This window comes from Falco rusticolus, chromosome 10 (assembly GCF_015220075.1).
Source record: "Falco rusticolus isolate bFalRus1 chromosome 10, bFalRus1.pri, whole genome shotgun sequence".
Lineage (NCBI taxonomy): Eukaryota > Metazoa > Chordata > Aves > Falconiformes > Falconidae > Falco > Falco rusticolus.
Window position 1 is genome coordinate 7,918,171 of NC_051196.1, and position 26,017 is coordinate 7,944,187.

At 38.4% G+C, this 26,017-nt stretch overlaps 1 protein-coding gene across 1 annotated transcript in view; it reads right to left on the minus strand.

The window, feature by feature from the left end:
- Positions 1 to 1,254: 1,254 nt before the first annotated feature.
- Positions 1,255 to 26,017, minus strand: part of TRIM66 (tripartite motif containing 66) — a 49,106-nt gene continuing 24,343 nt past the window's right edge. The window contains 12 exon segments of the mRNA XM_037403067.1: positions 1,255 to 4,171; positions 4,174 to 4,215; positions 4,527 to 4,745; positions 5,330 to 5,482; positions 6,613 to 6,687; positions 8,215 to 8,338; positions 9,875 to 10,167; positions 10,932 to 11,106; positions 11,823 to 11,883; positions 15,087 to 15,309; positions 15,513 to 15,785; positions 25,697 to 25,858. Coding sequence (XP_037258964.1) covers positions 4,046 to 4,171; positions 4,174 to 4,215; positions 4,527 to 4,745; positions 5,330 to 5,482; positions 6,613 to 6,687; positions 8,215 to 8,338; positions 9,875 to 10,167; positions 10,932 to 11,106; positions 11,823 to 11,883; positions 15,087 to 15,309; positions 15,513 to 15,785; positions 25,697 to 25,858 — 1,926 coding nt within the window. The 3' untranslated portion in view covers positions 1,255 to 4,045.

Below are 26,017 nucleotides of genomic sequence, written 5' to 3' on the forward strand. Positions count from 1 at the left end.
ACATCCTATGTAGGAAGAAGTTCTCTGAAAAGTATCTTTCAAGAACCTCTTTTCAGACACTTGGAATGAAAATGGAGCAAGTGGAGCTAGATATTTCACAACAGATTTAAATGCTGCAATTTCTCATCTCCACAGTAAAAATTCCCACCACAGTGAACACTTTTTACAATGAAGCCATCTAAATACCATGTTCCTACTGTTACATTTCCCAATATAAACTCCTATAAAAGTCTGCTTGGTAGACTAAATGCTCTCACGAAAACACACATAACTAGACAATAACATGAACTTTCATACACATTAAAAATAGGAATGGACAGTGGGGTAACATTTCTCAAAAAACAAACATTCCACCTATTACTTCTTGCTCCTGAACTACCATGACAGCTTCAAAAGATGTGCATTGTCCCTAGCCCACAATGACTGCCTATCTTTATTCTCCCTCAGATTATCACATTGATAAGCCAGAGAAACTCAGCTGGTACTTAGCTTTGAAGCCTATTGCCTGTATTTCACACCTGAAGGAATTGCATGCCCAGAACTTTTCCTACATTTTCCTTTTTATACAGTAAAAAAAGTTACCTCTATCTACAAATTCTCTCTTAATTATGTCTGAAGAGCAGCACAGCTGGAACCCTGAAAGAAGGATTCCTTACCCCTCAAGCCAGTAGGCTTCCAGGTCAGGATGCTGCTGCTGATAGTTTTATAGTCCCATAAACCAAACTGAGAGGAACTAATAATGATAGAAAAACACTTGCAGTGTCTGCTTGACTTTTTGCCAATAGAGCATTTCTGTTCTATTTTTTTGTAATTTTTTCCATAATTCTTCAATTTCTAGCATTTTCAATTTTAGAGTATCTTCTCTGGTGCCTTCTGATTAAAGGCACTACAATAGGTTTTTAAACTCATTAGTATAAGTGGTATGTTCCTTGGCACTTTAATGTATACACACATTTAAACTACAAATATTTTTTGTTACTTGTTCATGGCACGTTAATTCTCACTAATTTACATTAACTGAAAAATAATAAGGCAAAAGGTCTACCCGGTATTGAAAACTCCAGCACAAACAGAAAGATGATTTCTTGTGTTAGCATAGCTGCTTTTGTAACCATTCTGCTTTGCTATCAGTAGTTATCGACAACTTCGCTAATAAGTGTTAAATGATATTATATAATCCACATATTAAAAACAGATGTACTTAGAGCAAAAATTTCAGATTGATGTCCAAAAATAATTTCACGTATTTTATTGTTCAGCAAAGCACATTACACATATAAACATGCAGTCATTCAATAATCTGAATTGTTAAACACCTGTTTGTATAAACTCTAATGCCATTCTTCTGTAATGATACTGGAAAAAGTATGTCTTTGAAATTTCTGTAGGGGAATGAAAGTCAAATTTGTAGCTGTCATTTCTTCTTCAAAAGACCTATTACTCAAGTGTAATTAATCTCTTTTCCAACTACTTCAGCACATTTTCCATTCTACATGTAACCCATTACCAAAAACAAAAGGAAAAATTGTACCCTTGGTTGCATTTGCATGAGCCTAGCACATTCGCGGAGGTTTCCACAGTGTTCCTGGCATTCATTTCTGCTACACTTATTTCCAGCGGAAAACTTCAGGGATTCCTTCTTGCTTCCTTTCCTACACATTCTGGATTGTGAAACAGGCTGTGTGATAGAAGAAAAAGTAACTACGTAACTTATTGCTTCTCTTTTGGACCACATGGGCTGTTAGATTTTGGAATAGAGACCCTTCCTTCCATACCTGTCAGTGCCGTTACCAGTGTGCAATTGGACTTCAACAGAGTAAACGCCCCAAGAATTTACGGGCCCTGGTAGTATGGTGTCCAGCAGCGGGAACAGCATAAGCCAGCAACTTTAAGGCAACATCAGAGATGGAGAACGTTGTTCTTATGACATGCAATGTATTGTGAAGTTCCTGACCCACAGATTTATGTTTGAAAGTATGGGAAGTCGTACATATGAGTTCAGGTTTGTTCTGTTCACCAACATGACATGACGTTTACAAGTATTTTTTTTAACTGTTACTATCTCTTACTGAAGTAATCAAAAAAACAAAGTTAGCCTTAAGAGTGCTCAGCTCAGAGTCCTGCCAGCACACATGCAAAGGGTATCTTCTATATGATGACGAAGTGGTATGCTTCTATTTTTAATAAAGGTATAATATTTTTTATATTCAGCTTCAGCTGGATAAATTTTACTAAAACACGTGTTCTCCAAAACTAATGGTACAGTTAACAAACTTACAGCCTTCAAGAAATAAAAGCAGGCTCTTGTTGACTGTGCTTTTCCAGGAAAAGAGAAAGCTGTCAATAGCCTCTCCCAGTTCTCCCTCAGTTGTCCCTAGATGAAGGCTATACAGCATATAATTTTTGTGCTATTAATGGTAAAAGGTAGGTCTTTGGTGGAGGAATTATTTACCAACTGAGAAAAGATGATACCTGTAGCACAGATAAGGGTGATTAATTCAGTTACAAACCTGCACTCACTTCCCTGTGCCAAGACACTTACTGTTTTGAAAACAGGAGTCTGACAGAAAGCACACACATAGGAATTCACATATAGAAAATGTAAAGGCTGTCCCTTCATCTCACAGTTTTCCAGTCAGTTTATAACATCCAGATTTTCATTTCTTCAAAGAAAACATTAGCTCCCTACCAAGTTAATGGAAAACAGTAAGTCACATAGATAGTAGAATATAACATTCACATCTTATTATTTTGTATATAAACTTTTACTTTAAAGTGTTATCTAAAATACCATACATGGTTACCAGACCAAATAGCCCATATAAACTATGCTGAAAATATCATCTTTATTTACAGGAACCAAATTAAAATGAACTGTGTTTGAGATCTGCAACAACCCTTCTCCCAGAACCAGACCACAGCCCAGCTTCACACTGCTGGGCAGAGATCTAAGGAGGAAGATGCCCCTCACACACACAAAGAAATCATTGGCCATGCAAAGATATGGCTCAGCTGCTTCTCAAAGGGGTGGGAAGCAGCTTGCAAACCATAACTCTCTGACCAGGTGTCAAATCTTGTTACCTTTCCCACCCTTCAGGCTTTACAATTACATGCTACTCTTTGTTCAAGTGAACTCTACAATTGCTCTTCCAGCCCTTGGTGGTGTTCTGCCAACACACTATAGAATTTAGCAAAAAACCCCCACCAAACTCAAAAAAAACCCTTAGACATCCTTTCATTCTGTTTGAGCTTCTCTATATACACATTTTCATCACCTTCTAGCACTGTTGGTAATCACAACTACAAAAAATATGCAGACAAAATCAAGAATATATGATGTTATTTTATAGGCACTTCTACAACCATGTAATTTGCTTCATAGTTAATTTACTGAACTCCAATATCTGCTTTAAAGAAAAACAGCTGGCTTGGGTTGTATAAAAATGCTACCTTTGAGACCCAAGAAATCCCACACTGCTTTTCTGAGCATGAATTAGATACCAGAAGAATCATTCCTTGTAAACAGAGCATCCAGTATGCACTCAGAAACAGTTCACACAGAGCCCTAGTATTAGCACTATTAGCACCTGTTCTTTTGTGATTTAATGAAAAGGCTCTGCTTCAAAAGAAACAGCTAATCAGATAATCACATTAGACTGTATCTCATAGGCCTCGAGCAGTCAAACTCCCAGAAAAATCATTGAATAAAACAATACGATTACAGCTTTTATGATTCCACATTGTATTTATCACGAAGTATGGCCAACATTCACATTGAGGTTGCAAGATTATTATATGGTTACCTGTGCCCTATAAAACAGAGATGTCATGTTGAACAGATTATTAAATGGTACTGCAGTATTACATATTATTTTCATGTTACTTCTATTATTAATCATTATTACCTATCACCAAAACATTAGTACTTCAGTGTAAACCCTGCAAAACATATACATGATTTAACAGATTGAATATTGACAGATTCAAATACTTCATATCTGTTATCTATCCACAAGATCTAGAAATAAGGCATATGGTCAGCAGATTAGGAGAGTTTAAATAAACAGCCCGAGTGCTTTGCTTTCATCCCACACACCTTAACTCTGTCAGTTATGCTGCTGGATTCCTCATAGCAAATCTCGTATCTTGAGGAGGTCATACCTGAGGAAGGCTATTAGCTGCTTGAAACATCATTCTTTTAGTTTTTTCACTTTCCTGTGTATAAAGGAAACAAACAGTGAATAGCTAGAGGGCTTAGTCTGTTTAAAAATCTTGACAGAGTTTTCTGCTGTGAAGATAACTGTGTGGCCTGAGAGACTTCATTTGTTCATGCTCACATTTATACACAACTGACTTTATTCCACTCAGAGGTTCTTGATAAAAAATTGTAGAACTGATCACATATCCGTGATGGAAGCTTGACAGTTTTCCCACACAGCCCTGTCAAAACTTTCCATCAGTAGCTGTAAACAGAATTAGCAGGGTGGCCACTTAGCAACCAAATGCTTTTGCTTTTGCAATCTTACTGCATGGCGCCGTCTCCTTTTAGGCTGAATGCACTCCTGTCCATATGACGGCCACTGAAAATCTTGGGTCAGCATTTTGCTATTCTGACTCTCTACTTCTTCAGAATCAGAGTCTTCTTGTTGCATTGAAGGAAAATGCCTATCTGGATATATCTCCTTCAGTTTGCCCTCAAAGAATGCATTTAGGCATCGCCCAGCCTCAGCAACCTCTGAATCGGGCTGTAAGAGAACAAATAACCCTTCAGTGTTACTGCACACAGAAATCAAGGATCAAAACCAAATAACTAACCTACCCTAATGTCTCAGCTTGGTTCTATCTGCTACATCTCCATTAGTCTCCTGCACACCTTCTACAGCCCGTTTAGTCCCTCTGCATTTACAATGTAAGTAAAAACCAGATGCTGCTATTAAGGAACACATTTCTGCACCTGAGATGTGCAGTGAACTAGAAAGAATAGCAGTCATCACTGCTTAGGAATTTCTATGCACCTGAATTTTCCCTAGCTATTTTACTGGCTGTGACTGGCTTCTCACAGAAAATTCAGCATCATTACAAAAAGTTGTCCATAAGACATCCCTCTTTAATCTTAGATCCGTATGTGTCTCAAGTTCTCAGACTCATATATATCTCCATTTCTGTCATTTAAAAAAATAGAATTTCCAAAATGTAAAACTGATTGATACTTCCATTTATCCCAATCCTATATCTGATGTCAATGGAATCAATAGTTACACCACTGTGACAGCTTGAAAAAGCAACCCTCTGGTTTTTATCTGCCCACCCAGGCATATTAGAAACCTACATAATTGAACTTTGCACAGTTCCAAAACATGAGACGCACGTCAGTCACAAGTTCCTCAGGTGCAGAATAGTGGGACTTGTCCTTTTTTAGCAGCTTGTTTCGTATGATTGACAAATCCATTGGCCTTTTGATGATCTGATAATAATGCCGAGCCTGCAATAAGAATAAAATTTAGGTATTTAACCTTTCTAATTAAAACATTTTGTCTCCAGTGACTCCAATGACACTGCAGAGGATTCCTTGCATCAAGGAAGAAAGCTCTAGTCTTTTGGTGCTACACTTGCACATCATCTTCCTGGGTACTTTTTGGTTAGATTAAAAACATAGTTCCTTGCAAGATTGATCTTAAAAATAGCACACTTCAGTGACTGCTCTGCTATTTGCACTTTCCAAAGTTTATCCCCAGATATAAATGTTGCCATTTAACCATGATCAATAATATATGTAACATTGACAATTAGCTAACATGTCCCCCAAGCAGTTATAAAAATAATGCGCTGAGATACTGGCAGCTGATACTGTGGGAAGTATGCCAAGAGTGACTAAAAATATGCTACTATGCACTCCTTTTAAAGTTCAGCAAGTCATTTTCAATGGGCACCAGCTACCAGGATATCCCACTCCTTAAATCTCTCTGGGTCAAAACCTGCCTGTTAGGTAATGCGTTCCAGAAATTAATTGCAAGCCTTTCTTAGGTGTAATGTTTTTTATATTGTTATTTGGACTATTCCTTCACATAAACTCTTTTTTTCTCTCATTTTCCTCCTCCAACTTCTTTCACATTATGTTCTATCATTACAATAGCGTAAGTGTACATCTTCCTTAAAATAGCCAGTTAATATTGCAAATGTTGAGTACCTGGATGAAACAAAAGTCTCTACATCTTCCCCTGAACACAGTCACATGACCACCTTTGTGCAAAACACCAGAAAAGAGGGAGTCCAGGGTCATTTCTGAAGCAGGCCTTTCTCTTAGCAGTGCAACATTCTCCATGTATGCACAGCAAGTCAACTTTCTTAATCACTGGAACCCCTCACATACCTTTAGTATCCTACCAGCATCTTAAATCGGCACTCAAACCTGGCCTGAGAACACTTTCACCTGCCTCCAACCTGGCACCTTCAAAGCACTTTCAAGAGGGAAACATCTACCCTTCCCTAGGAATCAATGCTGTTCAGAAAAAAAAGCTAACAAATATCTTTCAAGAAGACAAAGGAAAAACTCATGGCGTATGCCGGAGTATTCTTTGGATTCCCTCTGACCCATGCATGTGAAGTACTTACCAGGGGGCTGACGGGTTCGTGGAACGGGAGGCTCATACTGCTGCAGAACAAGGAAAGCACCAGCTTTTCACACTTCTGTAGAAGCCAAATGTGAAATACATTTTAATTCCAAACAAGTGAGTTTCATTCTTGCCATTAGTAAATCAATCATACTAAAACAAGGGGAGTTTTCATGAAGTCTGTGCATTTGTGATGCAAAATGCCACACTTCACTCTAACTTGGAGGATGTTTTGCTTCACAGCATTTTTATAGTTTTGAAAGTGAGGATAGTCAAGAAATGCTATAAAAAAACCCGTTATGTAAAAATGTTTGTATGTATGTATCTTTCCTGAAAACTCTTGGGAACTCATCACTATCACTGTTTCCTTTCTGCACTCCAGATATATTCCTTGGCTCTTGACTAAAACAACATCAGCAACAGTGTGGAAACAGTTTCAATGGAAAATGTTTCCACTGCTCATATCCATTCATGCAAATGGACGTAAGTTATGCAGTTGGTAGTACTATGTGAAAACAGTTCACTTTAATTATTGTTAACCTGTAAAATACTTACAGTAGTCTTTGCTTTTTTTCACTGATGCAAAAAAATGCACTACAAAAACATAAGCCATGTTTGCTCTCAAGCGATGGAATTTCTAATCAACTCAATTTTCTAAACAGAACTTTCCTAATCAAGTCCCAGATCCCAGCTATTTCTGGCCAGTTGTACCCAATCCCATAGAAACAGGGATCACATCGATGTCAAGAAGTTATGTCAAGTTCTTTACGGACAGAATAGCCTCAGGCCTGGAAGCAGCATCGATGCATTTGGGCAGCGCTGTGGCTGTGCTCACAGGCCTTGCCCAGGGGCATTGCCGCTGCCTTTATGTATGGAGCCCAGACTAGCCGAGAGCCTTTTCTAGGCTTCACTCGTGCAGGGCCAGCTCAGCACTGCACTCAGCTGTGCAGACTTAGCCTCCCTGTCCAGCTGTGACCAATACATAGAAGACTTTTATTTGGAACTCGTGGCTTCTGAGTACCAAGTGGACTTTAAGAAAAGGCATTTTTTTCATGGGATATTTCATAGCGAAAAGTGGTCATGGGGATGTAAAGAGATAAGCTTTCATCTAGGCTGGGCCTAAATGTCATCTTCAAGGGGATTAATGGTATATATGAAGACCATATGATGATTTCAATCCAACTGAAAGTCAAAGTGTCTACATCACAAAAATGACATTGCAACCGGCCTAATTAGATGTCTGAGAAGGTGCCAAGTCTTAAAGGAAAAAGACTGAGTGGCAGAAAGCCAGGCAAAGTCAACGTATGGAAGCTTCCTCTGCTGCTGAGTGTGACTTCCCCGTTCAAAGGAGAAAGGAATCCCAAATCTGCCCGTGTTATCTTTCTATAACATGACACTAATTTTAAAATTGAAAAGCAATAGCAATGTCTAGACAAAAGAGAATGGTATGACTGAATACTAACAATGCTTTTGTTGTATTTACTACTCTCCGAAATATTCCGGTAGCAACCAAGTCAGAACAGTTGTCTTTCCAATGAAGAGGCAAAGCCTCATGCTGATACCCTGTCCTTTTCTAAACAGTACAATATATAGTTATTCCCACCTTCTGGTCATAGCCATCAAGACCATATTGTGCATTATAGCTGTGGCTGTAGCGTGTGTTTTCACAGTCATATTCTACCTCTGGCTTCACTGGATTACGGCAAAGTGTGCACACCCATTCTCCCCTGCAAAACAAAAACCCAAAACCTTGAGTCAAATTTTGTCAGCCACCTTGTCAAATAACAAACCTCAGGAAGCACTGTATTTGAAAAGTTTAATCCTTAACTAGTATTACAATATCAGGCAATCTGAAGCCCATTGTACTACATGTTCTTCAAGAGATTTCAATTGAATTAGAAGTGTAATAATTTCAGATTCTTCCCATTGCACTCTTTCAGTCACATAGGAAAAAAAGACAACAAAATACTAAGTGTTTGAAATCATGAACCAGCAGTGTGTGCAGCTGCATTGATTCAAGTGCTGGTTTTTTAATACAAAAAAAAATAAGGAAAAATAGCCAACAGTTGGGTCACATGACAAAACCAGATCCATTTGATAGTTGATATCTTTGCTTTCAATTGATATGCCAACTGACATATTTATCTAATAAATCAACATTATCAGAAATGGTCATAATGTGTGCTAGTACACAGGTTTCAAAACCAAACAGTCATAATTCTGCATGGGTATGAGTATCCTTCCTAGTAGATCCATTTTCAGAAACCTCTTGAAGAATTTCATGAAGGCAGTGATGTAACTTCTGCAACATTAGGGCCTGAGTAACTATAGATGGATGTATATTAAATAACTACAAATACAGAAATTTAGTTAAGGGAATTAATTTACTTCATTAGAATTTAACTTTGCCTAGGAAGTTTATTTTAAAAGGAAAACTTTGTTTTCACATTTTTTTGAAACTAGAAGTTTAATAATGACTTAGTTATTACAGGAAAAAGTGAAAAGCCAAGAGATGGAAATTCCTGCTTTTTGAACAGAAAGAACAAACCAGAATCTCCAAACAAATACTTCACAATGTACTTTTCTCAGCTGAGACAGTTATTTGGGCTTGGCACAAATGGAGTAGCCTCTGGTCCTACCTGGTAATAATTTGTAACAGAATTATATACCACCAGTAGTGCACATTATTCACCCTCACTTTTAAAGTTTGGTGTATGGACATGTACCTAATTCTGGCTTTGTCATGTACAATTGATCTGTGACAAGTTGTTAAGGAATGTAAGCCTTAGGGAAACCAACATCCTAAACAACTCCAGAAAAGCTCCAATAATCCTAAATTTCCCGTAAAACTGGCTAGAAAACTGAATAGGAACTCACTGATTGCCCTTCCCTTGTGCTAGTCACTGTTCTGGCAGAGAAGAGCTGACATCTACACCACAGTTGTTACATGAGAGTTAGGATTTTGTTTTCCTCCAGTAAGTTTGAAGAATGTTTTAAAGCTCAGGTCTGTCACCTCCTTTGTTGTGCTGGCCAGCTAACTGCAGAAAGGGCATACATGGCTGGAAACAGTTCTTGTTAATAATTCATCTAGTCCTAGTGTGTAAGACAATTCTGCCCTTTGCAAGAAAAGTAACAAAAAAGGCAAGTGAGAGATACTGTCCTTGTCCTGGCATAAGGTTGACACGTACATCCCTGAGGATATATTCTACCCCAAGGCAACGAGCAGAAACTGAACACATTAGTGAAATGCCATACATACTCACACTGGAAAGCTGAGCAGGGCTGGAACATGGCAGGAGAGGTGGAAGACCTTGGGGCAGTGATCACAGCACAATAGTTCTCCTCCATTAAGACACACAGCACAGAAATCCTCATTTTCAATTGGACTGACTTCCTGAGTAACTGGAGTTTTTTTCATGATGGAGATGCCATTGCTGAGCTTCTGATCAACAGACAGAGATTCTGTCTGTCCTGCAGCCTGGGACATGTGAAATTTTCTGTCCTCTGAGTTCTCATCTTTGGACTTCAGTCCTTCAAGTGGACTGTCTTTATTTATCTTGAAAGAAGAAAAATCTGGGATCACACAACCAACATTTTCACATATATAAGCATATAACAGCAGTGGTTATCTGCAGACAAAATGGTTTCTCTGCAGCAGACTCTACTGGACAGGGCACTGGGGTTCAGCAGGCCCACACTCATCTCAATGCCTGCCACTGGCTGGCCAGGTCACCTTGACTGAGTCATTTCCTCCACATCCCGCAATGTAACAGCACTGTGAGAGAGCTGTACAGACCTCATGTCACAGATGACAGAAACAAGGTATCTTATTTGCCAATTTTACAGTAAACAGCTTAAAAAAAAAAAAAGGGTCTACTTTTTTGTTCCCATTAGAAATTCCCATCTCCTTCTGTGGAAAGAAGTTCATACTCAAGACTCCAACAAAGCAACAGAATACAAAGCTTTTAAAAACCTATTACACTGATTTCTGGAATTGGTTCCTATCATTCAAATATACATTTGGGTCAGTTTTAAGCTATTTATCCTGTATTTGTAATTAGACAGATGAGCCAGGTTGTTTGCTACAATATCAAAACACTACAGCTATCCAAAGACAGACCTCAGAAATGGAAATGTCAGGGAGCTACACAACAAACTAAAAGCTGCATTCTCTATTACTTCAACCTATCACAGAAGTGTCTGAGGGTGAAATGAATCAATAGGCTTGTTTAGTGTATAATAACTTCCAGAAACTGTGGGTACAAACCAGTGGGAATAAAGGTGAGAAAGCAGGTAAAGCCTCAAGGAAATTCTACTCACCTGTATAGACATACTTGAAGATTGGGTCCCACATTCAATTATCAGGAGGAAATCACCCTTCTGCTCATTGTCCTGTGGCTGGAGCTTAAACACTGGGAGCTCCCCCACTTCTGATGTACATATTTTCAGACGTTCCAGTCGCACATAGGGGATCTTCTGCTCCTTACTGCTAGCTCTACAATCAACATGACAGGTGGTTAAATTCAGTCATATTCCATGAAATTGTCCTCCCTACTCAGGTTCAATGTTTTTCATGCACTATTGTTTGTGCTCCTTTTCCATTGTAACTGTGACTTTGCTGGCTAAATGCTAAAAATCTGGACATTTTTTCACATGCTGATTCTTTAAGAAATGTGAATGCCATCACTTTAAATTAATCCTATGTGTAAATGCAATACTAACTTCTGTGCCAAAAATTTGCCCAGCAAACTATATTTTTGTATTAATTATTCCAATTTAAGTCAAGCTTGATACTTTTCAGTGTGGCTGGCTTCAAGCAGGAATGCAACACGTCATCAATTTTACTGTAAAATATTATCACAGCAGTAGCTGAAAACAAAATTTTACAAAATTGTGGAGATAATGTTAATCCTGTTCCATTATATTTTTTAGGTTTAACTGGGGCTAAGCAGTTTCTAATTGTTTAAGTGAGATAAGTTTGCAAGTATTTATTCATTCTAGAAAATTACACAGAATAACAGAAATACATGAACTTCTTTTAAATCATTGTTTTCAAGTTTAAAAGAATACTTTACAACTTTCAGAATTACTATCTATAAGGAATCTTGCATTCTTTTTAAGTTCCCCATTATCATTAAGTATGATAAATTTTCTAAATACATGCATAAAATGTCATGGCCAGTGCTTTTGTATAAAAAAAGACTCTGTTACCTGACATTCTGATTGCTTTTCATATCCATTTCAAAATGTTCCTTTTCACAGTTATTGGAATCTGGAACAGAAGATAAGAAAATGAATAAAATATTTATAATATCAGAGTCAGATTAGGGTAGAAAGCACTTCAATATTCATGTACTTCTGACTGGTGTTTAATATGATATCATACGCAAATTATGGAATCATTTCATCTATATGTATAGAAAACGTGCATATTATTTTCTATTCTGGGACATAGTCTTTTTTCTTTCTCTTTGCTTTTAACCACAGCTTCTGTACTGAATATGGGAGCCTTTCCAAAATATTTTGTTGAAATGGTTACATTTCCAGGGATGGGTTACATTCCCAGCCATGCCACATTCATAGATATACAGGAAACAACATTAAGTAATTCTCTTTGCTATACATCCTTCACTTGAGAAAAACAAACCTACTGAGGTCTCAACCCCTGAGATTCAGAAAGTCTCTGCAGTCTCCTGCTCCATGCGAAGAAGCTTCTGGATAATCCTAGTTACTTGAAAACAGGAAGAAAATTGTGTCTCCCGTCTGCCATTGAGGGATGAAAGCTACACTGTATGATTCCTTTCTCCAATATATGTAAGATATTAACATACAAATTCAAAACTATCTGTTATATAAGCATGCAAGGAACTGTAGCTCTTGACTGATACTAGACACAAGAGTAACAAAACAACTTTGGAGAGTTGGGATGGAGTAGAGATGAATGTCCCAGTGGATGTCCTCATAAATACCAGTCCACCAACAGATTTCAAGGTAATTCCTTGTTAGCAAATAGTTTGACATAGACAAATTTTTAGTATTAACAAGAAAACAAACCAAATGTGATGGCTATCTGGAGATAGGCAAGTGCCTGGAAAACAGGCTTTTTTAAAGAAAATCTCACTCAGGTCAATGGCACTTAGCCCATGGCTTGAAAGCAATGTGCCTTTAAGATACTCCCTAGCTCCCAGCCACAGGAAAGACAATACAGTCAAGACTGACAAGGATAGATGCATTTCACATCACTCCTAAAGTGTTATTCACTTGTGATTGTTGCTCAGGTGAAGGGTGGCAGTCCTGGCTCTGGACAGAATTACTAAAGGGTGACTGCACACTGAGCTAAGGAGCAAACCTCACTGCACACTGTCAAACCAGAGGATGTTCCACTGGTTCTGGGTTCCTAATATTAACCAACATTTCCATCAGCAACTTGGCTCATGAAATAGTAGTACCTATAAAAACTGCAGAAAACACCAAACCAGAGGGGTTGCAATCACTGTGGAGAATGTTTACAATTTAAAAATTATCTTAATACATAATCGATAAAAATTCTAAATCATGAAGACTGAACGGAGATAACTGTAAGTATTATGCTTCTGAAGGATGAGATGAATGTAATCACAAAGGAAAATAACTGACTAGGGAACTGTTCTGTAGAAGGAACTAAGAGCAAATGAGGGCCGTTCACTACACGTGAGTCAACCACGCAATGCTGCTGCTGAAAAAAAAAGGCACATGGCATCCTGCAGCGTGTTACCAGCAGTGAGGAAGGTAAAACACGGGAAGCTGATACCCTGTCTCTGCATGGCACCCCAGAGGCCTCAGCTGCATCGCTGAGTTTGGCTGTGGGCAGCGCTCCTTAATTGTAGAGAACCCAGAATAGTGCAGCAGGAAAGAGATGGGTTTTAAAAAAATCACAATCCTGACCCATGAGGAGAGCCTGAAACCACCCGATTTGTTTAGTCTAGGAAGGAGAAGGGGAGGGGAGGGTGTTTATGCAAGCCATGACAAGAAGAAAAGTGGCTGTAAGAAGGAAAATGATGAAATGATGTACAATTTTTACCACATCCCTTTGGGGCTAGGATAAGAAGTATTTTGTTGCAAATTAAGCTGAAATGTTTAGATCTGATATTAGAAAAGGATGAGTCATTGGAGATACATACCAGAAGCAGTGGGGTTTGGCAGCACAGCGCTGCTGAAGCCAGTAAGCACTGCCGAGAGTCACTAGCAGAGCTAACATTGACTTTGCAACAGAGTTAATCTCTCACTGGTGCACATTCCACATGGTAACTACCTCCTCAGGTCTCCCCTCACTGCAGGCTCCGGACAGTGAGAGCCGGATGGGAATTGCTCTCTCCTGACCCTTCCTTGTGAAAAGGCAGCAGCACTGAATTCAACCCTCACCTTTCCATCCTCTTGCACAACAGGACTTGTGCTTCGCACAGAGCAAATCTGTAGCATCTGTTACAGATTGTGAGATTCTGTATGTTGGGGCAGCTTTCTGTGTGCAGTTTCACATGACCCAAACCAGGTCCTACAAAGCTGCTCCTCTCAGAGACAATTCAGCCTGACGGAGGCACAGCTCTTTAGGGGTGCGCCTGATTCTTACAACTCACATAAATGACTGTGGCATAAGTGTCACAATTTGGCATAGTACATGCAAGAAAAGACAAATATATTTTCGTGGCTCACTGAGCTAGGCCTCCTTTGTACTAATTAGAATTCTCTGAATAAAAATACAGCACAGAGATAGAAATATTAATTCATCTTTTACAGAGAAAAGCAGCCAAATGTTGGCATAAGTCACAGGATAACAGCTTGATCCTGCAATCCCTTGCTTGCATGAATAGTCCCATTGACTTTTAGAGTTTGCAGGAATGAGGCTTTACAGTGTAGCACAAGGATGCTGGCAATTTGCCCTTGAAAAGAGTTAAGTAAGGTCTAATTCTCCATTAAGGCTGAAGAAATAGGCCTTGGCTGAAGGGAACGTTCCACTGTAGACAGAGCCAAGCAAAATAACATACTGTGCAATATATTAACCTAACAAAAATTTGCTATGCTTACTAATGTGAAGGACTTAGCAGAAAGCACATCACATTTTGGATTATTTTTTTTTTTAAATTTAATTTGGACTCTTCAAACCAGCTTTTCAATAGTCATAACTGCAGGTCTCATTAACAGGAGTGCTTCTAAGAGAACTGATACTCCAGGTACTTCACACAGACATGCTCTTTTCTGGTTCATAGATAAAGGATGTTACAAATTCAAGGCATATAATTTCCATGTTTTTCCTCCACAAATGAGAACAAACACACTTCTCCATTGGATTAAGTACTCTGATAATATTTGAAGCTTGCTGAGACGCACATTGATATGTAAGTACATTAAGAAACACACTGCTTTGCGTGCTTGCAATGCACAGTGCTAAGAAGGAAAGAAAAACCAGAAACCTAAAAGAAATAATGAAAAGCCTGTTACCTTCTTTGCTTCTAAGTTGACTCATTCTGGCATTCATGGGCAGGAACGAATTGTTGCTGAGCATTTCAGAAGTGCAATGTTGAGACTTTTTGATCGAAAGATTAATAGGTTCTTCCAGGACTTTTTGCATAGAAAGAGTTAGTTCATTAACTACATCTTGCCCAGCTGTAGCCAAGCTGTTTTCTAGAGGATGATCTACAGTATTGAAGTCTTCATTTTCCAGCTTCGGGGGGGGGGGAAAAATAATCAAATTTCATTATTAGTTTTCTTTTTTCCATCTTAATGAAATAATCTGTAATCAGTCTTCAAACACCAGATAAGGAAAACTTTGTTTATAGAAGTAGCTGCCTTTGACTGACTAACAATAACACGCGCTATCAATGAAAGTGGGCTCCCTTTCAGTAGAGGAGTTTGAGTGATTCCTACCTTGCACTTAGTGCTGCCCTGGAGTGCATCACCTGGTGCAAGACCAGCAGCAGCCCCAGGGCTCAGGTCGCTTGGAGCTCTGCCCAATGCCAAGTTGTAACTGGGCACCGACTCTGCTGAAGTATCACAGTCACAAAGGGTGTTTGGGGATGGGACAAGTGTTACAGCAGATGCACCTTGCATTTGTGGATCAGCTGTGCTAGATAACCTTGTTGCAGGTAATTCCATTTCTAAACCGTTTGAAAAGCCCACAATGCTTAAGGATGCCAAACCCTGGGAAAAGCAAAAAGAAGAAAAAAAACAAACAGCAGGATGTTAACTTTTCAGCAGCAAAATACTACTATTCTTTCTATAATGGATTAAATACTCTGTTTCAGCTGTACATAATCAACAGTTGTGTCATATAGGCTTGAAAATATCAGTTGTAATCTTACACTATTTCCAAGAGCTTTAGATTTTCCACCATTCAAACTGAAAACTGGAAAAGGAGATACCTACATTAATTTTCCATGATCTACAAAATATTTCTTCCTTTGATCAGTCCAAGGGATTCTGATTTTTAACTCCTACAATGAATGGGAAATCTAATTACGTAGAACATTGTACTAAATCAAGCTTTGATATAAACCCTACTAGCTTCTGTTACGTTATTCCAGAAGAACTAAGATTCAGATCAGAAATTTTACCATTTTATTCAAAAATCATCAGAACACTTTATTCAGAAAGAAGATTTCGAAGAAATAAGTTTTAAATCTGACATAGGTAGATAGAAATATTGTTACTGTTAATGATGCTGAAAACTTTATGCTAGTTAGTGAGTCTGTCACATTAAAACCTAAGTCATTTGCCCTTTAAATATCACAGTGTAAATCCAGAAGCATCCTACATGTACATCAGGAAAGGAAGTACATGTCTAGTTCCCAAAGAAAGGGAATACTTACTGAAGTCTCTGAAATTGTTTTAGCAACATGCATTTTCCACTGAGCCATGATTTGTCACTGTCAAACCATAGAAATACTGTTACACAAAACAAAGCAAATCCACCCACGTAGGTGACTTCTTTAAGCTGCCTTACATCCAGGAATGTGTCACTGTAGTGAAATTAGGATCTTCTAGCATCCATACGAAGCAAATATAAACAGTCTTAAAAGTATGCAGATCTGTGTCATTTGATTATTTAATTTTCCATTTATTTTATCATAGTTCACTGGTGTTTCACCTTAATAATTGACTGAATAAATCCTTTACATCTGACTATAATATAGTAAGTAGCACTCATTGTAATATAAACCAAGACAAAAGAAATGTGTTGATTGCATCTGAATTGGTAATTAGAGTTTTATTTCATTGTTGTACTTATTTTTATGCTAGGGACCTGTGACAGAAGTGAATCTGAGACAGGACCCATTTTCTAGGTTTAATTAGTATTTTTCTCAACTGTCACTCTATTTTGGATTTTGATACTTTGTCCATCTTAATCTAATAGTGGTAAAGACAGTAGCCTAGATTGAGCTCCAGTTGTGCCTGTATAAATCCTACATAATGCCAGAGAAATCAGTCTTGAATTCCTCTGCTTGCCATGTGTATCACCTATGTGCTAAGAGAACACTCTGCCCACAGACAATAATTTCCACCTAAGGAAGTAATTTCATTTCCATTTTTTAATTCGCAATAGATAGTACAGTAGGAGCTTTGCATGGACAGTGACCACTTATATCAAATGAGACAAAATAGCCTGCATTTGAGACAGAAAAATGGCAGCTCTTCTGCAGTGCTAGGGAAGGGTTGTGCCATTTTACCACACAATGCTCTAGTAAGCCTGTTTGAAGAGTCCTTTCATGTAGAAGGCACCCCAGAGAGTGCTGGGTCTCTGCAGCCAGGGTATTGTCCCTTTTCCTCCTCTTGAGGCAAATGGATGTCCCTGAATCCAAGCTGTCTGAGCTATAATAGCTTCTTGGAATCAGCTGGAATCAGTCAAACATATTCTTCCTACCTTAAAATTGAGCCAAAAACTAGAGAACAGCAAATGAGGAAATGCATTGGTGGAGGCACAATTTTCCGTATACTCTGTCTGACAGAGCATTCCTAAGAATACTCAGGTTTCAAACCAAAGGAATATATGGAGGTCAGAAAGGAATCCAGCCTCAATGGCCACATATCCTAAAGAAGTTCACAAAGATTAAAAATGTTCATTTGCTGTCACAACTTGCTTGTGACAAGTTCCTGCACATGCAGTGACAAATGTGGCCTATCAAGTACACATTTGCCTTTTCATTCCATCACTCTTTTTATCACAAGCATTTTTCAGATGACAAAATATGTGAATTGGTCTCATATCACTTACAGAAAATAAAACAAATAAGCAGAATCTGTGCTTGAACTGAACAGAGGGACTGTAATCAGCCTTGACTTTCCCCCTTACTTCAAAGTCCATTGTGAGCATTAATTAAGTTCCTGTGAGGTTTTTAAATATTTATTTAGCCAAATTCTCAAAAGCACGAAGCATCCACAAATTCCTGCCTGATTCAATAGGAACTACCTAACGCTGTGCTCCACTGGAAATGGAGCATGCTGAGGCACACACATAGTAGTAGCACACCACCCAAAGCTGCACAGCAAGTAAACTGGAGAACTTGTGGTTATCCACTTCTAACCATTACATACACCTTCCTTTACTTCTACTATGACAGCGTGCCATCATCTATTACATATTTAGACCTGACCCTGTGAAGACCCGTCTGTGTGTAACTGTACACACGGCAGGCAAAATGTTAGCCCTACTAAGACAATGGCAGGATTACTCCTGGCTTCAGTGAGACAAGTTTACTTACCGGGAGTAGTCCTTGGGACGACTCCTACTGCAGAAAAAAAGTAGACACATACATAAGACTTTGTTAAAACTAAAATTTTTTAAAAGGTGAAATTCAACTGCATTATATGGCTATATCTGCTTTGCTCTTCTAGCTAACATCAGTTTCTTCAGAGATCTTTTTAGATTATATAAGCCTATATAAAACCTTACTCTTGTTAAAAAGAAAAAAGAATAATGAGGCCATCAAACTGCCATCTGTCTTTCCCTTGGGGCAAAAGTTAATTTTGTGGTTATTTTAATGATGAAGCAACATTATGATCTTTCAGTGCAAAATATTAAAACTCACAGTTAAGAACAGACATTCCATTCTGATCCATGGAGCTGCTGTCAAGTGTGAAGTGAACAATGCACTGGGAACAAGGCTCATTAATAGCCTATTAATTCACTCCCTAAAATAATCATTTCTTTTGCCATTAGCAAAAATTTCTCTTTTCCCTTGACAGTTCAGCTAGTTTTTGCAAATGGGATGCCTTTAAAGAATTGATCTCTGTTTTATAAAAGCTCTATTGCTTTTACATTGCACCCTTTGAACAACAACAAGCATTAATTATGCTCTTGGGTAGAGGGTGGCTTCAGCTGTAGGTTAATTTTGAAACTTTTGACATTTTAATGTACAGCCTGGCACATCGAACTACAGCTGTGTCATTATAAATGGTATTCTCATTGTCTCATAATTAATTTTGGTCTGATGATCCTTATAATATAATGGCAGCAGCATCACCACCCCAAAATGCCTTCTACCACAAATTTCATAGCTATGGTAGTGAAAGCTAAGAAGAAAGAACATGCAAAGTGCCTTCAGAGAACAAAAAATAAACATATTGTTCAGTTCAAATATTTCTTTGATCACTGTTGCATTTAAAAAGGTCCAGTGTAAACATGCAGCACTAATACAGAAGAATTCTGAGAAGCAAATACTTACCTTGAAACACTGGGATTAGGATTTGTTAGGATTGTTTTGGCAAAGTCTCAAGGCTATTGACATTAAGTGTCACAGATAAAGAAAGCTAAAACTAGGAACCTAGTTCTTTGCTATAAGAGAAATAACACGCTGCAAATGGTTGCAGAGTAATGAACGGCTGCTATTAAGTGGAGCAATCCCCCTGGCAGCTCATTATGCTAGGAGGTTAAACAAATGTACTACTCCAATCCAGTTGCTTAACTCACCGCACACAGCTGCACTGATAACACAGTCTACACATGTTTCCTATTCGTTTTTCCCAATTTCAGATTAGAATCCAAAGGATTTCCTTTCCATTTTTATGAGAAAAAGAATCCAAACCTTCCCTTAACAATTTGTCTGAGTAAACTGGAGCCGAAAGGAGGAAGGAGGAAGAGATTGTGTGGAGCAAGCAGCATCATGTTTTATTTATCCTTTTTTCCAGGTCAAAGGAAAAGGTTTTGTTAAATTAACATTCTGGGAAATGTACCTAATTGTATTAAGCATGAACGCATTTGTGCTGTAAGCAGCTCAATTCCTTAAAGTCAAAAAATACCCTGATACTTTAGAAATTTGCAGGACCCTGAATTCCAGGCTGTTGCCATTATTTCCTTCACCTCTAATCCCCCTAAAATTAATAGTAATTAGAAGAAAAAAAAAGCAATAAGCCCACCTCAGTTCCAAGCTCAGATTCGAAGTCCTAGGGACAGGTATTAAATTATTATTACTTTCAGTCACTAAGTAATCATAACATGCTCAGTGCAATACTAACAAAACCACTAACAAAACCACTAACAAAAAAGCTGTTGCCCTCAACCCCTCTCCCAGAAATTTCACATGCGTTAAAAAAACAGGCAAACAAATCATTAGTTAAGCACTTGCCATGGAGACAGAAGAGTTGTCATTAATAAAGCTTAGGACAAATGTGTAGGGGCAAAATACCCAGGAATGCCACCTAAAGCAGACTGAGATAACTGTCTGATATATTCTGACTGAATAACTCTCTGATATTCCTGTAGGAACAGCAGCATTGCTGTGTCAGAACCTCAAAGTTCACACACATGAAGTCCCAGGAGGGGCTGAGAGGTCCCACCATGAGCCATCACTATGTTATTCTTGCATGAAATGCCTCCATTGCATGTATAACTGGAATAAAACAGAAGCCTCTCAGAGTGCTCCTTGAATGGCATGGGATATTTTCCAGGATTTGCCCACGTCAGGTAATTTACGGTGCTTGAGACAAACAGAGCTCTTAAACTAAGAAGCTGGGACTTATTGTGAACCAAAAAGAACAGCGCAAAAATCAGTGTTAGAAGCACTGTAAAACATTTCCATATGCTTACACCTTGACTACTATTTCTGGTCACCCTGTCTCAACAAGGATTTATCAAAACCACAAAATATAGGGAAAACTACAAAAGATACCAAGGACCAAGGTATAGAATTGCTTCCATGAAAAAAAGACACTAGAGAGAGCACCAATCGCTTTTCAGCTTCAAAAAGAAACGTTTGAGAGGAAATTCAATATAAACATATAAAATACAGATATTATGAAGGTGGTGAATAGAGAGTGGGTATTCACTAATTTTCCTAACACAAGAACTAGAAGGCCTCCTACTGAATTATCAGGCAACAGACAAAGTAAGCAAAGAGAGGAACTTCTCACGCAGTGCAAAACTCAGTTGCTGCAGAATGCTGAGGAGACTAATAGTATTAAAATGCACTCAAAAAATAGGTTAGACAAATTCAGAGACGAGGGGTCCACATATTGCTGCAAAACACAATTGTCTGGGTACAACTGTCAGTTCAGGAGGTCCCTAAAGGGCAGGTTTTTAGAAGCTGGGATAGCATATCATCAAAGGATTAGTTTATATTTGTCTGTTTCTTATATCCTTTCCTAACCATCTACTATTTGCTACAGCTCTAAATTACTAGATACAGCTGTTTACTAATAATTTACTAATACAGTGCATGACATATTCGATATTTATTTTAAGCAGAAGGTGAAATAATAGCTTAGGAGGAGAAACCCTCAGAAGTTGCTAAGGAACATAACCAAACCTGACTTTGACAAATGCTGTCTAATCTACTCACAACTGATCAGTGTCCCAGAAGGCAGAACCGTGTGTGCCCAATTCAGTTAGGTTTTTAGGATGAGTGGGGATGGTCAGAGTGTTCCACTGCCCAGGACCCAACCCAACGGCTGGACAAGACAAGGAATCATCCCTCCCAGATGTAAAGGCCGTGCTTCTAACTAGAGAAATGCGTGCACTTACAGAGTCTGAGGACAAGAGGGGTCCAGCTGGCCCTGCAACACCACCAGTGTCTGTTGCAGCAGTGCCTGAGACTCAAATTACAAATTTGTGCTATAGATGTACAGTAATTATGACATTTCTTCAAATGCTAGGTACAGCCTTTAGACCTCTTGCTCATCACAGCCACAAATGACAATTAGGTACATGTAAGGAAAACAGGGTTTCTATGGCCTTTACTACTCCCGAAAACACAATTAGGCCAAAAATGCCTTATTATCCTTGCCTCTGCTCCAGAACAGATGACCTCTCCAGTCCTGTGTGCAAATTAATAACTCCATATTATACGGTGTAAAAGCAACAGGAGGACCGTATCACTGCAGAAGGTTGGTAACCCTTTCCACAAAATTGTTAATCTAATTGAGCACTCATTCCTTCACACTGCAACTTAGCACTTCAATAGCTTGTATAAAATCTGATTGCTAGAGCTTGGCACGATTCCCCAGAACAAAAGTGCAGCTATCACAGAAGTTATTCTGAGATTTGTCCTCTGACTTGCTGCCATTCTTACTGGAGAGGCTGGGCATTTGACAGGCATGGAGATGGAACAACTCCACAATGCAAAGCAGGTCCCAGCTACATGAGTGAAGTATACTGACAGGGAAGAGAAAATTATATCCATTTTGCACGTAGACAGAAAACTTCAATTTCTAGTGTTGCATTCTTAAAAGGTGCTAATCAAGCCCAAAGTTATGCTAAATGTAATACTTGACTTATATAAAAAATCAATAGTCTAAGTATAGAAACATCTATTCTGCACAAAAAAACACAACTCACAGAGAAAGAATAGTTAGAGGAATACATAGGAAGACAGAAAGGCTGACAAAATATCACCATTAATGTTCCAAAAACAGTGGAACAAATTAAAACAAGCTCACACATAACTGAAGTTACATGTTTAGAGACTATACTAGACACATGCACAGAGAACAGGTGGGCACAGACAGGAATTACTCTGAACTTTAAGCCAGCAGTAGCCTTGATGTCAATGCTTCTGATCAACACCAGATAGAAAACCCTACTTGATATGACTGAAAAGCCAAAATTCTGTCTGCCCAGTGAAGCCAGATTTAATTTTTGTACTGATAGATGGTGAAATATAACATACAAGGACATTTTAGAAGTGCATGAAGTGTTTCATCCCTGTTCCTCTACTTCTGCTTATCAATAACCAACTTTAAATGTGAGGGACAGAGAACAATACTCATCAGCATAACTTGAACAGGCATTCTTTCAACTCAAAGGCGCTCACGTGGCACATGAGCGCCTCACACTGTGGTGTAACAGCTGCACAAGCACTTGTCTGGGATGATCTGAGTAATGTACTTGAGGTTTCCCCATTTATGAGTAATGTTGTGATCCCAAAGCATCTGCTCTATATTGCTTCACACATATGTATGTATTTATGCTTCACACATAAATATGATCCTGTATGCAGATAATTCATCTAGTTATCAATCAATAGTATCAAATGCATACCTTAAACATGTTTCAAAATTAATGCACAGATGTTTAATTACATGAGCAATCAAGCCTTGCCCCCCTCCAAAAGAAAGGAAACCACCGGGCTAATGGAAGCTTTTATTTTTTGACAGATCTTGGCAAACATATCACTAAACAGTTAATTCTGGGTTTTGCTACATCCTGGTTCACACTGCTTTCTCTTTAATGAAAGAATCTCAGCAGCCAGAGAATTACCTACTCCAGTAGGAATGCGGAGCACAAGGAGGGCTGTCAGAGTTCAGCAGAACTGCAACACAAGGCCCAGAACTCCTCTACCAATTATTCTCCAAAAGGCAAAATACAGTTCTTCTCCAGGTAGCACAAGTTTTCTCTAGTCATTTTCTCTACCCTACTTTTCAAATGCAGTATTTTAGATTTCATGTTCACTTTTTCCATGTCCTCCAAGAACATGAAAGGGATTAAATGTTCTGAATACAGGCCATATGAAAGTAAATGGACAAACAATTTTTAATCTGGAGATGAGCGTGAAAATATTTAATCGGGTGAAAAGAGATGAGAATGAATAGACACATCCCCTTGTTCTTAAATAGGAACGGAACTCCCGTCTAAATCTAGATCTAATCTACTTGTCAGCAAAAGCAGTCAGACATCTTTAAACAGCACTCATGAAGAATATATTTCAAGGATTTCCTTACTGTGCTGTTTCCCATCATCATTTCTAATTAGCCATTGCTAAAGCTGTCAGTACATTATGGCTTCATCCCAAACAGCTCATTACAAGAGATAAATACAAGCAAAGCTGGAGTACTGTAGCTGTTGAATGTCCTCATTTCTTGCAGAGGTACCAGGAAACTAGTAAAAAAACAGACACACCTGTGCTTTCTGCACAGGAGCATACACTTCTCAGCACCATTAAAAAAAATTCACTTTTTTTCCTAGGGGTATCCTCCTCTTGCTGCCTTCTCAACTTCTATAGCAACAAATCAGCCCCTCTTCCTTTTTTTTCTCTTCCTTTCCCCATCAGACTACAGTAGTGTCTCTCTTGTACATCTGCTTCCATTTTCTTCCCTCTTTCTGAATTTTCTTGTTCAAACTGTTGGCCATAACTTTCCTTTACAGGTCCAGAAAACAAAGGACAACTTCTTCAACATGCATGTAGAAAAAGCCTCTGAAAACTAATTGGTATAGCATCACCATTCATTTTCACAAATAACTTTGAGGTTGTGTCTCCATTATAAGAAAAGCATGTGCTCAGGTTCATGGTTGTGCTCACGACTTAAATACACACCTTCAATTTTTACAGTCACATCCTAAAGTAAAGGTAGCCCTATCCTAGAAAATTTGCACAGCTTTCCTCAGTCCTGTGCTCTGTCATCAGAGGTTAAGGGAGATCTGCTTCCACATGTGAAAGTTCAGAGCCTAAGAACATCATCTCGGAATGTTGTGATACCATCAGCCTGATCCAGAAATTCCATCACATCTACAGGAATAAGTTTGCAATTGCAGATTTCTTTGTGGCTTCCAAATCTGATTTGCATGCTGCTTCCAGACACTCAGTAATCATAAACTTTCCATGTCTCTGCAATTCCCCAAAGGATCTCCAACAACTCTTTGAACGGGTATTGCATCATACATGTCAGGTCAACAAAGCTACATACTAAAGAAAGATAAAATAACTTCCTTCTGGGGGCTAGTAAGGAAACACAAGTAATTCCACAATATTCCACACACAAATTCCAAGAAAAAATATCCACAAAAGACTTCTACATGGTACACAACATGAGCCACGCACAGAAGTACCAAACAGATTTGAGCAACCTGAATATGAAGTGCTATTTGGAGTGTTTTACACAAACTGTACAGAGAGCTAAAAGGCAGCTTCTCTGCCTCAGACGCACAGGTGGTATCTAGAGCTAGCAAGGACCTACCGATAAAGATGAACCCTCCTGGTTTTGTTTATGCTGTTTCTTCAATATTTAGGGCCTCCTAGTAGGTGAAAGGATCAAAGTGTGGCTCTATTATGTGCTGAAATATTCTAGAAATACAGAAATCTATGATTTTTCTGCTTATATACGGACAAAGAGAAGGAGTATAACAAAATTATGTCCTTTTCAGATGCCACAGTTTCAGTAATAAATAGTGTTGTTATTTCCAGGGCAACTATTTTGAAGGATGTTTCTCGGGTCTGATTTCATCAGAATCTCTGACTTTTTTTTCCAGATTAACTGCTGCTACAACAGTAGTTAGCAAGTCCTCGTAGTTAAATCACTAGAGACAGGGACTGGACAGAATTTACTCAAGTGAATAAATAGGTCTTCTATTTACTTACCAGTTCCTGCTTAGCAATCAGATCTAAACACTGCCAGCTTATAGAACAGTTGCTGATCCTGGCTAGCACAGTGTATAGATATCTCACTGGAAGATGCACATTAGGTTAGCCTATGACTGTCTTCCAAGATTCACAAGCCATTTTGTTGACTTTTACTGTATTTTAATTTTTCCAACCTGATTACAAATTACAATGCCATATTATATTCAATATTGTGAAATCATGTTTTCCCTTTAAAATATATATTTTTAGAAAAGTTCTTTATACCTTTCTCATTGGTTGGAAAGTTGATTGTTGCAATGTGCTCTCAGGGGAGTGACTGCTGACACTGGCTTCTTCATCTAGCAACTGTGACAGAGAAGCACTACCATTTTTGTCAACAGGAATTACAGACTTCTGGGCATCAGGTTCAGTGGAACTCTCACAGACCTATAAATTACAATTAAGAATTTGTGTTTTCAGAATCCCAAAGAAAATGGTAACCAATTCATATCACTCACAGCATACACAATATGGCAAGACTGGAAAAACTCTAAAACACCAAAGATGTTGAAAGTAACCTTAAGCAGAGTGATAAATGAATAGAGA